This window comes from Oncorhynchus tshawytscha, linkage group LG13 (genome assembly GCF_018296145.1).
Source record: "Oncorhynchus tshawytscha isolate Ot180627B linkage group LG13, Otsh_v2.0, whole genome shotgun sequence".
Lineage (NCBI taxonomy): Eukaryota > Metazoa > Chordata > Actinopteri > Salmoniformes > Salmonidae > Oncorhynchus > Oncorhynchus tshawytscha.
This window is the reverse complement of record NC_056441.1, coordinates 49,251,170-49,271,814: the sequence shown is the minus strand read 5'-3', so window position 1 is coordinate 49,271,814 and position 20,645 is coordinate 49,251,170. Positions and strand designations below refer to the sequence as shown.

The window sequence follows — 20,645 nt, the reverse complement described above, 5'->3', positions numbered from 1 at the left end:
GGTACGGTAGTATTCGGTCAGTGATCTGTTTATTAACTTGGCTTTCAAAGACTTAAGAAAGGCAGGGCAGGATGGATATAGGTCTGTAACAGTTTGGGTCTAGAGTGTCATCCCCTTTGAAGAGGGGGATGACCTTGGCAGCTTTCCAATCTTTAGGGATCTCGGACGAAACGAAAGAGAGGTTGAACAGACTGGTAATAGGGGTTGCAACAATGGTGGCGGATAATTTTAGAAAGAGAGGGTCCAGATTGTCTAGCCCAGCTGATTTGTAGGGCTCCAGGTTTTGCAGCTCTTTCAGAACATCTGCGATCTGGATTTGGGTGAAGGAGAAGCTGGGGAGGCTCGGGCAAGTAGCTGCGAGGTGTTGGCCGGGGTTGGGGTAGCCAGGAGGAAAGCATGGCCACCCATAGAGAAATGCTTATTGAAATGTTCGATTATCATGGATTTATCGGTGGTGACCATGTCACCTAGCCTCAGTGCAGTGGGCAGCTGGGAGGAGGTGCTGTTGTTCTACATGGACTTTACAGTGTCCCAAAACTTTTTGGAGTTAGAGCTACAGGATGCAAATTTCTTTTTGAAAAAGCTAGCCTTTGCTTTCCTGACTGATTGTGTGTATTGGTTCCTGACTTCCCTGAACAGTTGCATATCGCGGGGACTATTCGATGCTATTCCAGTCCGCGACAGGATGATTTTGTGCTGGTCAAGGGCAGTCAGGTCTGGAGTGAACCAAGGGTTATCTCTTTTCTTAGTTCTACATTTTTTGAAAGGGGCATGCTTATTTAAGATGGTGAGGAAATTACTTTTAAAGAACAACCAGGCATCCTCGACTGACGGGATGAGGTCAATATCCTTCCAGGATACCTGGTCCAGGTCGATTAGAAAGGCCTGCTTGCAGAAGTGTTTTAGGTAGCGTTTGACAGTGATGAGGGGTGGTCGTTTGACCGCGGACCCAGCGGATGCAGGCAATGAGGCAGTGATCGCTGAGATCCTGATTGAAAACAGCAGAGGTGTATTTGGAGGGCAAGTTGGTCAGGATAATATCTATGAGGGTGCTCATGTTTATGGATTTAGGGTTGTACCTGGTGGTTTCCTTGATAATTTGTGTGAGATTGAGGGCATCTAGCTTAGATTGTAGGACTGCGGGGGTGTTAAGCATATCCCAGTTTAGGTCACCTAACAGAACGAACTCTGAAGATAGATAGGGGGCAATTAATTTCAAAATTGAAAATAAGATTGAAAATTAATTTGGAATATATACAAAAAAGACGAAAAATAAAAAAAGTAAATGAGACGACAACAAAGCACGTCTGCACTGCTACGCCATCTTGGATTGACTGTACGATACGGTACAATACAACTTTATTTGTCCATTTGGAAAAAAATGTGTCTTCTGCTCTCACTCCCATCTCTCCTCAGACAACAAAAACACACACACCTTTTGATTTGAGCTAGATCCAATACAGACCGAGACATGTTCACATTGCCAGTGAGTGAGTTTATAAGGAAGTGCATAGGAGATGTTGTACCTACAGTGACTATTAAAACCTACCCTAACCAGAAACAGGCAGCATTCGCGCAAAAAATGAAAGAGCCACCTCATTTAACCATGGAAATGTGACTGGGAATCAACACTGGAGCCCCACAAGGGTGAGTGCTCAGCCCCCTCCTTTACTCCCTGTTCACCCATGTCTGCGTGGCCAAGCATGCTTCCAACTCAATCATCAAGTTTGCCGACGACACAACAGTAGTAGGCTTGATTACCAACAACGACGAGACAGCCTACATGGAGGAGGTGAGGGCACTCTGAGTGTGGTGTTAGGAGAACAACCTCTCACTCAACATCAACAAAACAAAGGAGATGATCGTGGACTTCAGGAAACAGCAGAGGGAACATCCTCCTATCCACATTGATGAGACAGCAGTTTCAGAAGGTGGAACGTTTTTAAGTTCCTCGGCTTACACATCACTGACAAACTGAAATGGTCCACCCACACAGACAGTGTGGTGAAGATGGCACAACAGCGCTTCTTCAACCTCAGGAGGCTGTAGGAATGTGGCTTGTCACCTGAAACCCTCACAAACTTGTACAGATGCACAATTGAGAGCATCCTGTCGCGGTGTATCACCGCCTGGTACGGCAACTGCACCACCCATATCGGCAAGGCTCTCCAGAGGGTAGTGCGGTCTGCACAATGCATCACCGGGGGCAAACTACCTGCCCTCCAGGACACCTACAGCACCCAATGTCACAGGAAGGCCAAAAAGATAATCAATTACAACAAACACCCAAGCCACTGCCTGTTCACCCCACTACCATCCAGAAGGTGAGGTCAGTACAGGTGCATCAAAGCTGGGAAAGCGAGACTGAAAAATGTGCTTCTATCTCAAGGCCATCAGACATCACTAACACAGAGAGGCTGCTGCCTACATACAGAATTGAAATCATTGGCCACTTTAATAAATGGATCACTTGTCACTTAAATAATGACACTTTAATAATGTTTACATAGTGTATGTTGTATTACTTGTATGTATATACTGTATTTCATTTTTAATTTTAATTTTACCTTTATTTAACCAGGAAAGTCAGTTAAGAACACATTCTTATTTTCAATGACGGCCTGGGAGCAGTGGGTTAACTGCCTGTTCAGGGGCAGAACGACAGATTTGTACCTTGTCAGCTCGGGGGTTTGAACTTGCAACCTTCAGGTTGCTAGTCCAATGCTCTAATCACTAGGCTACGCTGCCGCCCCTCAACATCAACAAAACAAAGGAGATGACCGTGGACTTCAGGAAAGTGAGTTTATGGTATTTTATACCATCTATTGCATCTTGCCTATGCTGCTCAGTCATTGCTCATCCATATATTTATATGTATATATGTATATATTCTTATTCCATCCCTTTAGATTTGTGTGTATTAGGTAGTTGTTGAGGAATTGTTAGATTACTTGTTAGTTATTGCTGAACTGTCGGAACTGGAAGCACAAGCATTTCACTAAACTCGCAATAACATCTGCTAACCATGTGTATGTGGCCAATACAATTTGATTTGATTTGAAGTAAATGCTGAAGTAGCTAGAACACATAGCGTAGCTAGCGCTCGGCATAAGAAAGACAATTGAATAAAGAGACTCCATTTCAAAGAGCATGAAATATGGGAAGAAGGGTTGCGCAACAATCGCCACCGCTGATTTAGAGAGTTTGATTTACAAAGTAAAAGAAGAAGTTTTTCAAAAGTTTTCAATACTGAATATGACAATCAGCTTATTTGAATAAGTGAATACACACACATGCAGGCACTTAAACACCCACGCACAGACACACACCATTTGGATAAGTGAATAAACACGCATGCAGGCACACGCGCGTGCACTCTCAGGAGATGGAGCTGATTAAACTAATGGCAATTTCAAGATTAGCTGATTTTTGGAGTCAGCTGGAGCAAAAGTGTGACACCCTAGAGGACTGGAGTTTCCCATGCCTGCTCTAAGGGTATTTACAGGCCTTATGCAGTACCAGTCAAAAGTTTGGACACATGCTAATTCCAGGGTTTTTCTTTATTTTTACTATTTTCTATATTGTAGAATAATAGTGAAGACATCAAAACTATGAAATAACACATGGAATCATGTAGTAACCAAAAAAGTGTTAAACAAATCAAAATATATTTGAGATTCTTCAAAGTAGCCACCCTTTGCCTTGACGACAGCTTTGCACACTCTTGGCATTCTCTCAACCAGCTTCATGAGGTATTCACCTGGAATGCATTTCAATTAACAGGTGTGCCTTGTTAAAAGTTAATTTATGTGTTTGAGCCAATCAGTTGTTGTGACAAGGTAAGGGTGGTATACAGAAGATAGCCCTATTTTGTAAAAGACCAAGTCCATATTATGGCAAGAAAAGTTCAAATAAGCAAAGAGAAATGACAGTCCATCATTACTTTAAGACATGAAGGTCAGTCAATCGTGTAAAATTTCAAGAACCTTGAAAGTTTCTTCAAGTGCAATCACAAAAACCATCAAGCACTATGATGAAACTGGCTCTCATAAGGACAGCCGCAGGAAAGGAAGACCCAGAGTTACCTCTGCTGTAGAGGATACGTTCATAAGAGTTAACTGCACCCAAATAAATGCTTCACAGACACATCAACATCAACTGTTCATAGGAGACTGTGTGAATCAGGCCTTGATATCAAATTGCTGCAAAGAAACCACTACTAAAGGTCACCAATAAGAAGAAGAGACTTACTTTGGCCAAGAAACATGAGAAATGGACATTGGACCTGTGGAAATATGTATGTCCTTTGGTCTGATGAGTCACTGTCGGTGGTATTTAGAATTCAAGGCACACTTAACCAGCATGGCTACCACAACATTTTGCAGTGATACGCCAACCCATCTAGTTTGCGCTTAGTGGGACTATCATTTGCTTTTCAACAGGACAATGACCCAACACACCTCCAGGCTGTGTAAAAGCTATTTGACCAAGGAGAGTGATGGAGTGCTGCATCAGATGACCTGGCCTCCACAATCACCCGACCTCAACCCAATTGAGATGGTTTGGGATGAGTTGGAGAGCAGAGTGAAGGTAAAGCTGCCAACAAGTGCTCAGCATATGTGGGAACTCCTTCAAGACGGTTGGAAAAGCATTCCTCACGAAGCTGCTTGAGAGAATGCCAAGAGTGTGCAAAGCTGTCATCAAAGCAAAGTGTGGGTACTTGAGGAATCTCACACATAAAATATAATAAAATACTTTTTTGCTTACTACATGATTCCATGTGTGTTATTTCATAGTTTTGATGCCTTCACTATTATTCTACAATGTATAAAATAGGAAAAATAAAGAAAAACCCTTGAATGAGTAGGTGTGTCCAAACTTTTGACTGATACTGTACATGGAGAATTACGGTCACAACAGAACATAACTGTATGTTAAGGGCATAAAGTAAATGCCTCTGATAGGGGGAATGGGATGCTTTAGCAGGCAATTAAATTGCTAAAACTGAGCCATGATGACATTTGCACAGAGAGAGAGAGAAATGGAGCTGCAAAGAGGGAGACACACAGTAATCTATAGTCCACCTGACGTCAGGCATAAACTACAAAGTTTGACGGCAGGCAGTAAAGTTAGGCGCTAAATGGTTTGTCTCAATTTAAGAAAAACATTTGTATCTGTCTGTCACATCTCCCTATAAATGTATTTTACCCCCTTGCTAGAATTTATCTGCACTGGCAACAATGCAGAGTAATCTTCCCCCTCGAGTACAAGGAAGCAATGCTTAAGTGAACACATCATGCCAGCATTAACATAGGGCAAAATAATTACATACTTTATATTCTGACGAGGGGGAAGAGAGGCTCCACTCTCTGTTGTCACCTTTCCACGTAGCCTTTTACCTTTTCTATTACTCAGTTGATTGATTCTCAAACTCTGTGTCTAAACAAGGAAATATGAACTTGACATAAGCTGTTTGCCAGGAAATCATTAAATCCCTAATCATTTTGGGTGTCACAGTGGAATGACTTTTAAAGCATTTTGAATGGCGAGGTTTGGGAGTCGTAAATGGCGTGTAGTCAGAGAGACAACAGAGACATGGGGAGTTGTGTTTTTTATTTTTTTATCCACCATTCAGTCAAGCTGGTGTCAGAGAATTGCTCTACGGGCGACATTTTCCTCTCGCAAACACACTGTGCTGTGAGCAAATACAGTAATATTTCAAATAGAGGGGATGAGTAAAATTAGAATATGCAGCGCAAATTATGTTGCAACTTCTCAGACAAGTTTAGTTTCACCAGTGTTATTTTTATATAATATATAACTGTAATAATCAATACCGACTCTTGAAATCGCTATGGACAGTATAGATTTTAAAGACCACCAAGCTTGTATTTGTACAAACTATGTGTGTGCATTAGAGGGGAAGATAGGAAGAGTGTGTGTTTGTTTGTGTTCGTGTGTCCGTGCTTGCGTGAGAGACAGAGAGTGGTGTGTGTGTGTTTCTGCATGTGCACATGTGTGTGTACATTGAGTCATGGCATTATGCCACTGGCTGTTATATTATGCCTTTTGTCCCAGCAGTGGTAGCTAAACAGGCTGCAAGGCCACCCTGCTATCTCCCTCCTCTGTGTGTGTTTGTGCACGTGTGTGTGTGTGTGTGTGTGTGTGTGTGTGTGTGTGTGTGTGTGTGTGTGTGTGTGTGTGTGTGTGTGTGTGTGTGTGTGTGTGTGTGTGTGTGTGTGTGTGCGCGTGCATGCGTGTGTGTGTGTGTGTGTGTGTGTGTGCGTGTGTGCGTGCATGCGTGTGTGTGTGTGTGTGTGTGTGTGTGTGTGTGTGTGTGCGTGTGTGTGTGTGTGTGTGTGCGTGTGTGTGTGCGTGCATGCGTGTGTGTGTGTGTGTGTGTGTGTGTGTGTGTGTGTGTGTGTGTGTGTGTGTGTGTGTGTGCGTGCATGCGTGTGTGTGACAGCGAGAGACATCGGGAGCTCTTCCTCAAGTGTAGATGCATGAAAATGACGGCATAGACAAGAGAGATCATGGGTGTGTGGCGAGGAAATGAAACACGAAGAACTAATCAAACAGGAGGAAAATGGCCCCCGCCAGGTGACGGCCATAATATGTCAACCAAGTCATGTGCGCTGGGGCCTCAAAGTGAAGTGATCTTCTGCTCGCCTAACCTTCAAATGACATTAGGCATCTTGCTGACGGAAGACGAGGCGCTGTGCATTACCGGATGTGATTTATTCAATCCCGCCGATGAGTTTGGATGGGAGGGCAACAAAAAAAATCACTCTGATGCACACGCACACTACTCTTGTGGGATCCGAAGGGGGAGGGAAGAGGGGCGAGTTTTCCAAGTGAATATAGACGATTCTCTCTACATATAGGCGACGAAGCTCTATCAGGTTCTGCCGTTGTATAGGCTATGAAAAACAATCTGCAAGGGGAGAGCTGCTCAAAATGCTGCGACTCTCCTCCTATTCAGCTACTCAAAGCCACTTATTTTGGATGACAGTGTCGAATTTATATTAAGGCTCAAACTGTTGTCAGCTGACGCTAAGTAGACAATGGCTTGAAAACCGCAAATAGCAGAGATAGGTGCTCATTAACGCAGCCTGTCTGCAATTCCTGTCTCCGCGACCTTGCCAGGCTAATTCCGACTGCATCGTTAACTGAAATTATTGTTTCTTGATTATTCATTACTTTCCGGACAGCGGGGCCCCTTTCCTTTGGAGGCAGGAAAGGGAAATGAATGCTGCGAGGGAACACATGGTCCGGCTCATAAAAAGCTGGCTATCTGGGCTGATGTGTTAATGAAGGAATTCACAGTGAAAGAATTCATCGCTCTCCCCTGGGTGGCATACATTCAAGCATATTACCCGTAATGATTGCTCATTGATGATCATTCTCCCTCATCCATCTCCCTCGCCCCGGGGACAGTAATACCTCATCGACTGGCCTGTCATTAAGTGAAAAAATCTATACACTGACTGAATGTACAAATGTCCATGACTGATCAGGGGAATCCAGATGAAAGCTATGATCCCTTATTTATGTCACCTGTTAAATCCACTTCAATCAGTGTAAATGAAGGGGAGGAGACAGGTTAAAGAAGGATTTTTAAGCCTCGAGACAATTGAGACATGGATAGTGCATGTGTGCCATTTAGAGGGTGAATGGGCCAGACAAAAGATTTAAGTGCCTTTAATGCGGTATAGGTAGGTGCCAGGTACACCGGTTTGAGTGTGTCAAGAACTGCAAAGCTGCTGGGTTTTTCAAACACTCAACAGTTTCCTGTGTGTATCAAGAATGGTCCACCACCCAAAGGACATCCAGCCAACTTGACACAACTGAGGGCAGCATTGGAGTCAACATGGACCAGCATACCTGTGGAACGCTTTCGACACCTTGTAGTCTATGCCCCGATGAATTGAGACTGTTCTCGAGGCAAAAGGGGGTGCAAGTCAATAGGAAAGTGTTCCTAATGCTTTGTACACTCAGTGTACACATATACACCAAGAAGTTACTATAATAGAACGAGGGAGGGATGGTAAAAGTGTGTGTGTGTGTGTGTGCGCATGTGTGTGCGTGCGTGTGTGTGTGTGTGCGTGTGTGTGTGTGCGTGCGTGCGTGCGTGCTTGTGCGTGTGTGTGAGCATCATGTCTACTGACTGAACAGATTCCACTGGATTAACCTTGTCCATGGCTCCTTTCCTATAACCTTCCCTAAGCCTCTCTCAATAAGTGACCCCATGGAGGAAAATGTTAAGAGTCAATGTAGAAAACTCAGGTTGATGTTATTTGAGTGGACATGGATCCCTCTCCCACAATTTTAGCTGCCCTTTTTCATTTCTACAGAATTTGCTGCTACTCACAGCACTGCCACTCAATGACCCTGGCTTTCAACGACCCTGCGTATGTCCACGCACACACACACATATGCGCACGTGCACACACATACGCACACTCACATGCCCACACACGCACACACTAAGAAAAAGGCTGTTAATGAGTTCATTTGCAACCAGTTGGGGATTGAGGTACCTAACTTAACCCCCCCCCACACACACACACACAATGACACAGATGAATATGATGTTGGACAAGACGATGCTGCTCATTGGGTTTCTCTCAATAAGGCTGTAAGTTATGTTCCATTGTCCTACGAGGGGCTCATCTGTAATTCTCTAAAACATCACGGCCGTGACAGACAGAAGGAAGAAGAAGAGGAATGGCTGCAATCTCCTTCCAGTGCACTCCTTAATCAATCAGCCTGCTTCGCATCTCTGAATGACTGCACTTTGGAAACAAACACCCGAGACAAACAAAGCAAAACAAACACCAAGATAAATATTACACCAGAATCCTGTTTAGAAGTCATTTGCCGAGTGCCCCCCTTTTTTTATGAGCCATATCTGGAGATGATTTGAGGAAACAAATTAGGCACGCAAATGGTGTGGCAGGTCGTTTGTCACAGTGTGTGTCAGAGGGCTTGTGGCAACCCGTCGTTCATAGAGCCCCACATTTTCAACGTGCCTGTTTTGCATGTTATTTTGGCGTTAATATGTGCCACATATCAGTTTGCAAACAATGTTAATTTTTTAAACATTTTTTTAATCATTGAGTTAATAAAGCCGCATACAAACATGGTCTCTTTTTTTGCTTTGTTGAGTAAGGCAGTTCCAAAATGCAGGTGTTTCAGCCTAGCTCAGTGCTTTCCGTGGTGGTGGGGCAGCCAACGGAAAATACGGAGTGTAGATGTTGGTAATGTTCTCTAGTTGCGCCGTGATTGCCTCAGTGTTCCATCACTCACTTCCAAGTCTAAGGGTAGAGATCAAAACATTCAAGCCCCTTGGTTGCTGCCATAGAGTTACAGTACATTAGAAGTGCCCATCCAAGAAGGCTCAAGTTCATTGGGCACTTTGATTGGACTGATGTCAACATCATACTTTCACAGTCTGAGCTAGAGGTCATCATTATGAATCAAGTCGACAATCTACTGGCAAATCATTTTTAATCCTTGTCATATGAAGAGACATAATGAAGAATTATAGATAAAACGTAACGGTGGTCATCGGCCGTTAGTGATAAACATTACAACATTACACAACAAGTTGGAAATCGCAAATTCAACAATGAGTGGTTTGGAAGGAATCCGTGGCTAACTGCAAGCATTGCAAAGCAATCATTAGCCTGTTATTCAGTGGAGTGGCTATGTGGTCTGGGATTAACGGTCTCTTTTCCAAGTTTAAAATGATAAACATTCAACATTGGCCATGCTGTCAATGAAGCATGATTTGAGCCGTGCTCAAAACAACTGTTAACTCGGAACAGGGAAATCTGACTTCAGTGAGTTCAAGACAACTGGTAACTCTGGAAAAACGAGCTCCTACTGGGAAAATGCGTTTTGAACAGTCATCCAACTTGGAATTGTAAATCCGGAACTCGGGCCACTTTCTAGAGCTACGACCTGAAGAACACTGACGTCATCATGATTCGACATAGTTTTTTCCGAGTTCCCAGTTGTCTTGAAAGCACCATAAATCCAGAGAATGCCAGACTTTGATGACAAAGTTTGATGACAAAATTCGTCCACAAAGGACCGCAGTGCCACCTTCCTGTTCAAGTGAGCACAAAATGTCTTGTATGCTGCTGCATAAATTATGTAATATGCCAGGGAGATATGTATACTGTAGCTAAGAAAGTAATACTAAGTGTAAGTAGTTAGCTGTTAATAGCCCATGTGCCTCACCCTAATAATTTGGTATATTTTCCCATCTTAATTTTGCCTACTGTTCTGACTTGGTGGTGCACATGTAGCCTATAACCTGTTTTAGAGAAATGTAATCATCTAATATTGTAAGAGCTTTCATTGTCTGCTTAGTTTCCCCCTTTTTATCCTACGGTTCTGACTTGGTGTACAGGGAGAGCACTGTAGGAACGGCCCATGTTATGAATTCTGTCGCTGTACATGTCAAAAGTGCTGAAAAAATAGTTCTAGTTGACTACGTCCATCTGGGGGCGCTGTTGGAAGCCAAGGATGTAAAACACGTTTCCCTATTGCTCCTGAGTTAGTTAATTTATATATTTAACCTTGCAAAATTGTATATATTTCTGTTTGGCCAGGCATCTGAAGAGACCCATAAACAATTCAGATCAAGTTTGAGAAATGTAAGTTTGTAATGTTGTCTACCCGGCCAGAAACGGAGTCTGCAAGAACTGGCCGCAGCAAGCCCGCGCCCTTTCCTGATTCACCACCGCCACCGGATGCAGCTAATGCCGGCCCCACGGCAACACTGACTGTGGAGATGCTACAATCCGTGATAGGCACCCTCAAAACCGACTATGTCCATTCTAGCTCACTCATTGTCTTAATCGAAATTACGGATTGCGTCTTATCTGCTTGTCGTCCCCTTATGCCATAGTTTGTACATCTCAATTGTCAGTAGAAATCACATTTGTTTAAGCAAATTAGCCATATCAGCTATGATTTTTTAAAAGGCAGGAAATGAGACTGAATGAACTGTTTCGCTGCCAGACAAGGCTCCACTGATAGCCAGGTGTAGCAGTGGTAAGGTGTTGGGACTGCAGTTGGGACTCTGCTATTGTGACAGCTTTATGTAGGCCGTAACAGTTTGTGGGCACCATTTGTCAACGTTATAGCGCAATTCATGTATTGTTTAGTGTTATGTTGTGTAGTGGCTTTGCTGGCATGCATCCCACTTTCTTCTTTTTATTTTTTGCCCCACCAAGATTTACTTGCAAAAATCACCAATGCAGAGGAATAGCTCTCCGGCTGCAGATGTATGGGGATGTCAGAGGAGGAGAGGAGCAAGCTGGGTAAAGCAGTGGGAGCCAGGATGATCGTTTTTCTATTCACTATTCCAATCGTTTTTCCACTATTCACGTTTCCCATATGGGATTTTAGAAACACTTAAAATAAAAGGCTGTGTTTTGTGTAGGCTTACCCTGGCGTGATGTTTTGATAAACATGTACATTTCTCTCAGACAAGGTGAGTTTTATCAATATATTCGGCTCTATTTACTCTCAGATTCTAAAATGCTAATTAGCATCAAAGCAGACATCATGAAAAACGACAAGTTCCTGCAAGATCCGACATGTCACGTCTAGCTGACACCTTTGCTAACAGGTATTGTGTCAATTTAAAACTTGTCCAAGACAGTTCACAAAATTGTCCATTTAAAGAAATGTTGCCAATTTATTCATTACAACGTTAGATTAAAAAAAAATATATATATATACAGCACCAGTCAAAAGTTTGAACACACCTACTCATTCAAGGGTTTTTCTTTATTTTGTACTATTTTCTACATTGTAGAATAATAGTGAAGACATCAAAACTATGAAACTATGAATCATGTCGTAACCAAAAAACTGTTCAACAATCAAAATATATTTTAGATTTGAGTTTCTTCAAAGTAGCCACACATTGCCTTGACGAGAGCTTTGCACACTTTTGGCATTCCCTCAAACGGCTTCATGAGAAATGCTTTTCCATCCGTCTTGAAGGAGTTCCCATATTTGCTGAGCACCTGTTGGCTGCTTTTCCTTCACTCTGCAGTCCGACTCATCCCAAACCATCTCAATTGGGTTGAGGTCAGGTGATTGTGGAGGCCAGGTCATCTGTGTAGCACTCCATCACTCTACTTCTGGGTCAAATAGCCAGTATACAGCCTGTAAGGGTGTGTTTTGGGTCATTGTCCTGTTAAAAACAAATTATAATCCCACTGAGCGCAAACCAGATGGTATCACTGAAGAATGCTGTGGTAGCCATGCTGGTTAAGTGTGCCTTGAATTCTAAATAAATCACAGACAGTGTCACCAGCAAAGCACCCCACACCATCACACCTCCTCCTCCATGCTTCACGGTGGAAACCACACATGCGAAGATCATCCATTCACCAACTCTGCGTCTCACAAAGACACGGCAGTTGAACAAAAAAATACCAGTCTAATGTCCATTGCTCATGTTTCTTGGCCCAAGCAAGTCTATTCTCTTTATTGGTGTCCTTTAGTAGATGTTTCTTGGAAGCAATTTGACAATGAAGGCCTGATTCACGCAATCTCCTCTGAACAGTTGTTGAAATGTGTCTGTTACTTGAATTCTGTGAAGCATTTATTTGGGCTGCAATCTGAGGTGCAGTTAACTCTAATGAAGGAGAGGTAACTCTGGGTCTTCCTGTCACGCCCTGGTCTTAGTATTTTGTGTTTTCTTTATTTATTTGGTAAGGCCAGGGTGTGACATGGGTTTATTTTGTGGTGTGTTTGTGTATTGGGGTTTTTCGTAGGTTTTAGGATTGTGGCTTAGTGGGGTGTTCTAGCAAAGTCTATGGTTGCCTGAGGCGCTTCTCAATCAGAGGCAGGTGATTCTCGTTGTCTCTGATTGGGAACCATATTTAGGCAGCCATATTGTTTGAGTGTTTTGTGGGTGATTGTTCCTGTCTCTGTGTTAGTTTGCACCAGTTTAGGCTGTTTTGGTTTTCATGTTACGTTTATTGTTTTTGTATTGTTCGTGTTTCATCTTTATTAAAGATATATCGAATTAACCACGCTGCATTTTGGTCCGACTCTCTTTCGACGGAAGAAAACCGTAACACTTCCTGTTATGGTCCTCATGAGAGACAGTTTCATCATAGCACTTGATGGTTTTTGCGACTGCACTTTAAGAAACTTTCCAGATTGACTAACCTTCATGTCTAAAAGTAATTGTTGTTTCTCTTTGCTTATTTCAGCTGTTCTTGCCATAATACGGACTTGGTATTTTACCAAATAGGGCAGGTATACAGAAGAAAGCCCTATCTTATCACAACACAACTGATTGGCTCAGACGCATTATGAAGGAAAGAAATTCCACAAAATAACTTTTAACAAGGCACACCTGTTTAATTTAAATGCATTCCAGGGGACTACCTCAAGAAGCTTGTTTTGAGAATGCCAAGAGTGTGCAAGCTGTCATCGAGGCAAAGGGTGGCTACTTTGAAGAATTTCAAATGATGATTCCATATGTGTTATTTCATAGTTTTGATGTCTTCACTATTATTCTTCAATGTAGAAAATAGTACAAATAAAGAAAAACCCTGGAATGAGTAGGTGTGTCCAAAATTTTGACTGGTACTGTGTATATATAGTTAATACAGTGATTTTTTTTTTTACCTTTGCCTCGATTCAACAGTCTCATCCAGATCATGATGGTATTTGTAGTTCTTTATGCTAGACACATTAGCAGCTAATTAGCATTTCATTTTTGGATTGTAAATACAGGCAGATATATTGATAAAAGTCAACTTGTCCTAGAGAGATTTACACGGTTATCAAAACGTCAATCCAGGGTAAGCCTACACAAAACAGCCCTTATTTTAAGTGTTTGTTTTTTTGAATCCCCTAATTGGAAAAATGAAAGATGGAAAAACAATTGGAACCATTTCCCTGTTTGACTGCTAGGTTTTATGGGTATTATGTCTCATATTCTGGTACTCTACACACAGGCTCGTGGGAAGGTTACACGCCTACTGTGTTACATAGATAAACATTCGGCATGATCCTCCTTAAGATTATGAATGCGAATGAGTTGAAGTGAATGAAAATTATCATTGCTAGAACTATAAACGTGTTGGCTGTGTGACATCATCGATGTTTGATTCATGTTCTGCATGGTAGCTCTTAATATTAAAACCGAGATGAATGAACATTTTTGAATTGTACAATGTGTTGGCTGATGATTCCCCGTCACCTCACATTGGCATTTTGATGCGCAATGTCAACAAAAACACATTCTAACGGGACAAATATAATGAGTCATCATCTGAGGTCACATATTGGCAATGAACGTGAGTACTGTGCATGTACATTAAACCTAATCTGTATCTCTCCCCTGAAAACCGTATCTCTACGTCTCAGCGTTGTGCTTGGAGACGAATCAGACAATACAAAGAGTCACTTCCCAGGTTAACCGTCAGCGACCGCCGCGAGGCTTAACGAGATGATCTCGGAGTTATTGCAAGTACAAATCACAGAGCAACCATCCCTCTATAGCTCCCATGGATGGCATTTCATGCCGGGAAACCACATTGGGCAATTAGAGACAAGTACAGCTGTTCTCTGTTCACTTACCATTAAAACTAGCCAACTGAACTCCATTTAACTGTAACTCCACTTCTGTAAGGAGCTGATTCATATATGCATATGTATAGAGTCAGTTTCATCATAGCGTTTGATGGTTTTTGCGACTGCACTTGAGGAAACTTTAAAAGTTCTTGACATTTTCCAAATTTGCTGACTTTCACGTCTTAAAGTAATGATGGACTGTCGTTTCTCTTTGCTTATTTGAGCTGTTCTTTCCATAATATGGACTTGGTCTTTTATACAGGTGTGCCAAGCATGTAGTGTCATACCCAAGAAGACTTAAGGCTATTATCGCTGCCAAAGGTGCTTCAACAAAGTACTGAGTAAATGGTCTGTATACTTATGTAAATGTGATATTTTTTAAATTAGCAAACATTTCTAAATACCTGTTTTTGCTTTGTCATTATGAATATAATGTGTAGATTGTCAATGAAAAAAAACTATTTAATCCATTTTAGATTCAAATTGGGCTCCCGAGTGGAGCAGCGGTCTAAGTCACTGCATCTCAGTGCTCGAGGCATCACTACAGACACCCTGGTTTGAATCCAGGCTGTATCACAACCGGCCGTGATTGGGAGTCCCATAGGGCAGCGCACAATTGGCCCAATGGCGTTTGTCTGGTGTAGGCTGTCATTGTAAATAAGAATTTGTTCTTAACTGACTTGCCTAGTTAAAGGTTCAATTAAATAAAAAAGAACAAAATGTGGAAAAAGAGTGCTGTCCGAATGCACTGTATGTACAGTACCAATCAAAAGTTTGGACACACCTACTCATTTAAGGGTTTCTATTTATTGCTACTATTTTCTACATTGTACAATAATAGTGAAAACATCCAAACTGTGAAATAACACATATGGAATCATGTAGTAACCCCAAAAAGTGTTAAACAAATCAAAATATATTTCATATTTTAGATTGTTAAAATAAGCCACCCTTTGCACATGCATTATCTCAACCAGCTTCACCTGGAATGCTTTTCCAATAGCCTAGAACAAGATCCCACATCACTCTGTGGTCCAACTCATCCCAAACCATCTCAATTGGGTTGAGGTCAAGGGATTGTGAAGGCCAGGTCATCTGATGCAGCGCTCCAATACTTTTCTTATTGGTCAAAAAGCCCTTACACTGCCTGGAGGTGTATTGGGTCATAGTCCTGTTAAAAAACACATGATAGTCCCACTAAGCGCAAACCAGATGGGATGGCGTATCGCTGCAGAATGCTGTGGTAGCCATGCTGGTTAAGTGTGCCTTGAATTATAAATAAATCACTTACAGCGTCACCAGCAAAGCACCCCCACACCATCACACCTCCACCTCCATGCTTCACGGTGGGAACCACACATGCTGAGATCATCTGTTCACCTATTCTGTGTCTCACAAAGACACGGCGGTTGGAAACAACAATCTCAAATTTTGACTCATCAGACCAAAGGACAGATTTACACCAGTCTAAGGTCCAATGCTCATGTTTCTTGGCCCAAGCAAGTCTCTTATTCTTATTGGTGTCCTTTAGTAGGGGTTTCTTTACAGCAATTTGACCATGAAGGCCTAATTCACACAGTCTCCTCTGCAATTTCTGAGCCTGGTAACTCTAAGGAACTTATCCTCTGCAGCAGAGGTAACTCTGGGTCTTCCATTCCTGTGGTGGTGCTCATGAGAGCCAGTTTCATCATAACGCTTGATGGTTTTTGCGACTGCACCTGAAGAAACTTTCAAAGTTCTTGACATTTTCCGGATTGACTGACCTTTATGTCTTAAAATAATGATGCACTGTCATCTCTCTTTGCTTATTTGAGCTGTTCTTTCCATAATATGGACTTGGTCTTTTACCAAATTGGGCTATCTTCTGTATACCACCCCTACCTTGTCACAACACAACTGATTGGCTCAAACACATTAAGAAGGAAAGAAATTCCACAAATGTACTTTTAACAAGGCACACCTGTTAATAGAAATGTATTCCAGGTAACTACCCCTGAAGCTGGTTGAGAGAATGCCAAGAGTGTGCAAAGCTGTCATCAAGGCAAAGGGGTGGCTACTTTCAGCAATCTCAAATATAAAATATATTTGGATTTGTTTAACATTTTTTGGGTTACTACATGATTCCATGTGTTATTTCATAGCTTTTGATGTCTTCACTATTATTCTACAATGTAGAAAATAGTAAAAATAAAGAAAAACCATTGAATGAGTAGGTGTGTCCAAACTTTTGACTGGTACTGTATGTAGCAGATTATTCAGACAGAGATTGCTCATTGTGCTATTTTCAGTACTCTATTACTTTTCAATTAGGACTACATGTAGTCTAATTGTTAGTGCAACAGATACATCTAAAGTGTGGATTACGATCAAGTTCAAGTAAAAATTTGGATGACGGCATTCCAGGATTTGATCATACCTACGATAATAATGTTACTTTTTGAATACCGTGGTCAATTAATGAAAAACTATTCACAGCTTCAGTAATTACACTTACAAATATGTTGCATCCAAACAAGGCCCACTGTATCTGTTAAAATCTCTGGATTACCTAGCACACATTCCAATTTAAATACATTCCAGCTTCCCAGACAGATCAATGCAGGTGGAGGTGAGTGAGAGAGAGTGAGAGAGAGAGAGAGAGAGAGAGAGGATACTGCATATAGAGAGATATAACACAGAGGATGTGAAGAGTGACTATCGCTCATCCTCTGGAGCGGCTGATCACAAAATTGTCCTATCACGACATCTGACAGCTAGTGACAAATGACAAATGTCTACTCCCCCAGCCGAAACACAAATTGGGCTGCTGCACTATCGGGGACATGGGATTTAATTTCTTACAGTGCCCCACAGGCATTCTGCCTGCCATCACAGGCACGGTGCACTGACACCTATGTTACACACCAGGGTCGTGTTTATTAGGAACCAACTAGAAGAAAACTGACTGAAATAGGGAGGGACTACCTGGACTCACCCATTCTCCCCACCCTCAACATGAATGGAATGTGTAATTACTCCCTCTACCTGCCGAAGAAAGACCCTCCACAATACACTCCTCTTTTTCGGAGCAGTATAAAGTGATCGGACTCCCTGCCCTGACAACTTGGAAGTATAGCGAACAGTATTCTTTACATGTTGAAAATAGGCATAATCAAAAGTGGCCATTTGTTGAGGAGGATTAGCCGAGCAGTGCGTGTGTGTGTGTGTCATTTCGAGGGAATACTGCGACATTGGGGACGAGGCTCGGAAAGTGGTGATTAACTGAACGTTGAAAGAAAATTACATAAATAACGAGTGGTCTCTTCTTCCTGTGGGGATGGTGCTGTATGATGCTTTGTTGAGCAATCGCTCTCTCTCTTTAGGAAATGGAGGGCGTGGGTCATCACTCTCCACGATGATCCCCCCACTCTTGCCCCCTAGCACCCAGTGGCACAAAAAGACATGGGGATCCGAGCAACTGGGTGAGAGGAAAACATGGGCTCCAGCAGGACATTAATGAGTCATCAATCAGGCCGATATGAATCATCTCTACAGGACCATTAGTGCAAAGTGTTACCAACATCATCAATTTCCATTAGCGAGTAGCAGCAGCAGGCTCCTTACCAGCGAGGTGAAGATGTAGGTGTAGTAGACGGAAAGCATGCCTAGCTCCGACGCCTGGAAGAAAGAGAGAGAGGGGGGGAGAAAGAGATAAGGATAAGGAGAAAAATAGGTATATATATATATATAGAGAAGGAGTTATACACAGAGTGTACAAAACATTAGGACCCCCTTTAGCTCCCAGAACAGCCTCGATTCGTCAGGGCATGGACTCTACAAGGTGTCGAATGCATTCCACAGGGTGGTGGGCCATTCTTGATACACACGGGAAACTGTTGAGCGTGAAAATCTCAGCAGCATTACAGTTCTTGACATAAACCGGTGCACCTGGCACCTACTATCATGGCCCTTTCAAATGCACATCAATCTTTTGTCTTGCCCATCCACCCTCTAAATGGCGCACATACACCATCCATGTCCCAATTGTTAACATGTCTCCTCCCCTTTTCTACACCGATTGAAGTGGATCAATAAGGGATCATAGTTTTCACTTGGAAACACCTAGTCAGTCTACGTTATGGAAAGAGAAGGTGTTCTTAATATTTTCTATATATATATACACAGTGTTCTTAATATATATATATATATATATATATATATATATATATATATATATATATATATATATATATATATATATATATATATGAGAGAGAGAGAGAGAGAGAGATCAGATACTCTGCAGTCTCCTGCTCGATTACACAGCGGCAGATCAAATCCGCCCACATCTTGATAAGACATGACATATTCTTATCTAATGACGGGCTCTCTTCGGAGCAATTAGTAATACAATATTTTAGTATGCTGCTCAATACATTAGGATTTGATTAAATCAAAGCCTCAGCAGCAAGCACTGGTTGTGAAGGACAAAGTGAACTTTCTACAGTTGAGCTTCTTTGAGTATATTTATTTTGGTATAAACTGTTCCACCAAATTTGTTGACACCAATGTGAACTGTGGAATAATGGTGCAACGCAATTCTTTTTAAAAACGTGTTTTCCAATCAGCCCAGTCTGACTTAGTCTGACATACATCTGAGATACATCAAAAAAATAAAAAATAAACATATTTCATAGAGTACAGTATATCAAGGGAAATCTGTTCAATAAGGTTTGACTTGTTGACTCCTGGATCTCATTCGATGGAAGCTACAGTATATCTCTGTTCAACCATCCACACACATTTCACCTAGAAGATTCTCTCAGCCAGGTCACCCATGATTACAAGTCAATATTCAACGTCCATCCATGTCTGAGGACGTTGTGAGATGTGGAAGGTGATGGTGGATGGGCGTCTTATTCCAAAGGTTGCAAGTTCAAATCCGGTGATAGAAAGTTGTTTTGTTTTCATTTTCATCCTATCCCAAACCTTCACTCTTAATTTAAGAATTTGGAGTTAATGCCTACTGGAAACTTAACCAGAACACTTCTAAAATTTACATTTAGAACAATTTAAAAATTGTACGTTTCAGAAACATGGATGAACGTCTAATTCTGATGTGCGACTGATGTGCGACAGTGAGACCTTGTTGGATTTACCTCTACCTCAGGGGTACAAACTCCCGTTCCCAAGAGCCACAGGTTCTTCTGGCATAAAAATGTATTTATCCAAAGAGGCCTTACAGCAAAAACCAATATGATTCAAAAAGGTAGATGTTTGTGGCGGAATAATCCCAAACAATGTGTTCCCCGACAGAATCATTAGATCATTTGTTTTTGTACTGTCCATACGTTGCAGGGTTTTGGTCACAGGGCCAGGAATGGCTGAAAAATTGCAATATTTACCTGAGCTAACTCTGCAGATAGCACTACTGGGTGATATGAAAAGTCATAGTCAATCGATCAATAATATAACAATACTTTTAGCAACAACAAAAAAATATTTTCAATTTATAATCTGTAGTAACAATGAGACTAGTTTGCTCCAATTTGGGGAGGGGTGGTAGGGTTGGAGGGTAATAAAGGAAATATATTTTTAAAGATATGTACATATATGTATGTATATGTATTTATATATATGTAAGTGTATATTTTGTAGGTGTATATGTATGTATTTATATGTGTATGCATGTATGTACTGTATGTGTATGTAACATACATACAGTACATATACATACATACACATACATAAACGCATACACATATATATATATATATACACAGTTGAAGTCGGAAGTTTACATACACCTTAGTCAAATACATTTAAACTCAGCTTTTCACAGTTCCTGACATTTAATCCTTGTAAAGGTTCCCTGTCTTAGGTCAGTTAGGATCACCACTTTATTGTAAGAATGCAAAATGTCAGAATAATAGTGGAGAGAATGATTTATTTCAGCTTTTATTTATTTCATCCCATTCCCAGTGTGTCAGGAGTTTACATACACTCAATTAGTATTTGGTGGCAATGTCTTTACATTGTTTAAC

At 41.6% G+C, this 20,645-nt stretch overlaps 1 protein-coding gene across 1 annotated transcript in view; it reads right to left on the bottom strand.

The window, feature by feature from the left end:
- Positions 1–20,645, bottom strand: part of LOC112244702 (glutamate receptor ionotropic, kainate 4) — a 439,406-nt gene that overhangs the window by 92,101 nt on the left and 326,660 nt on the right. Inside the window, exon 8 of the mRNA XM_042295838.1 lies at positions 18,226–18,279. Coding sequence (XP_042151772.1) covers positions 18,226–18,279 — 54 coding nt within the window. The remainder of the gene's footprint in view (positions 1–18,225; positions 18,280–20,645) is intronic.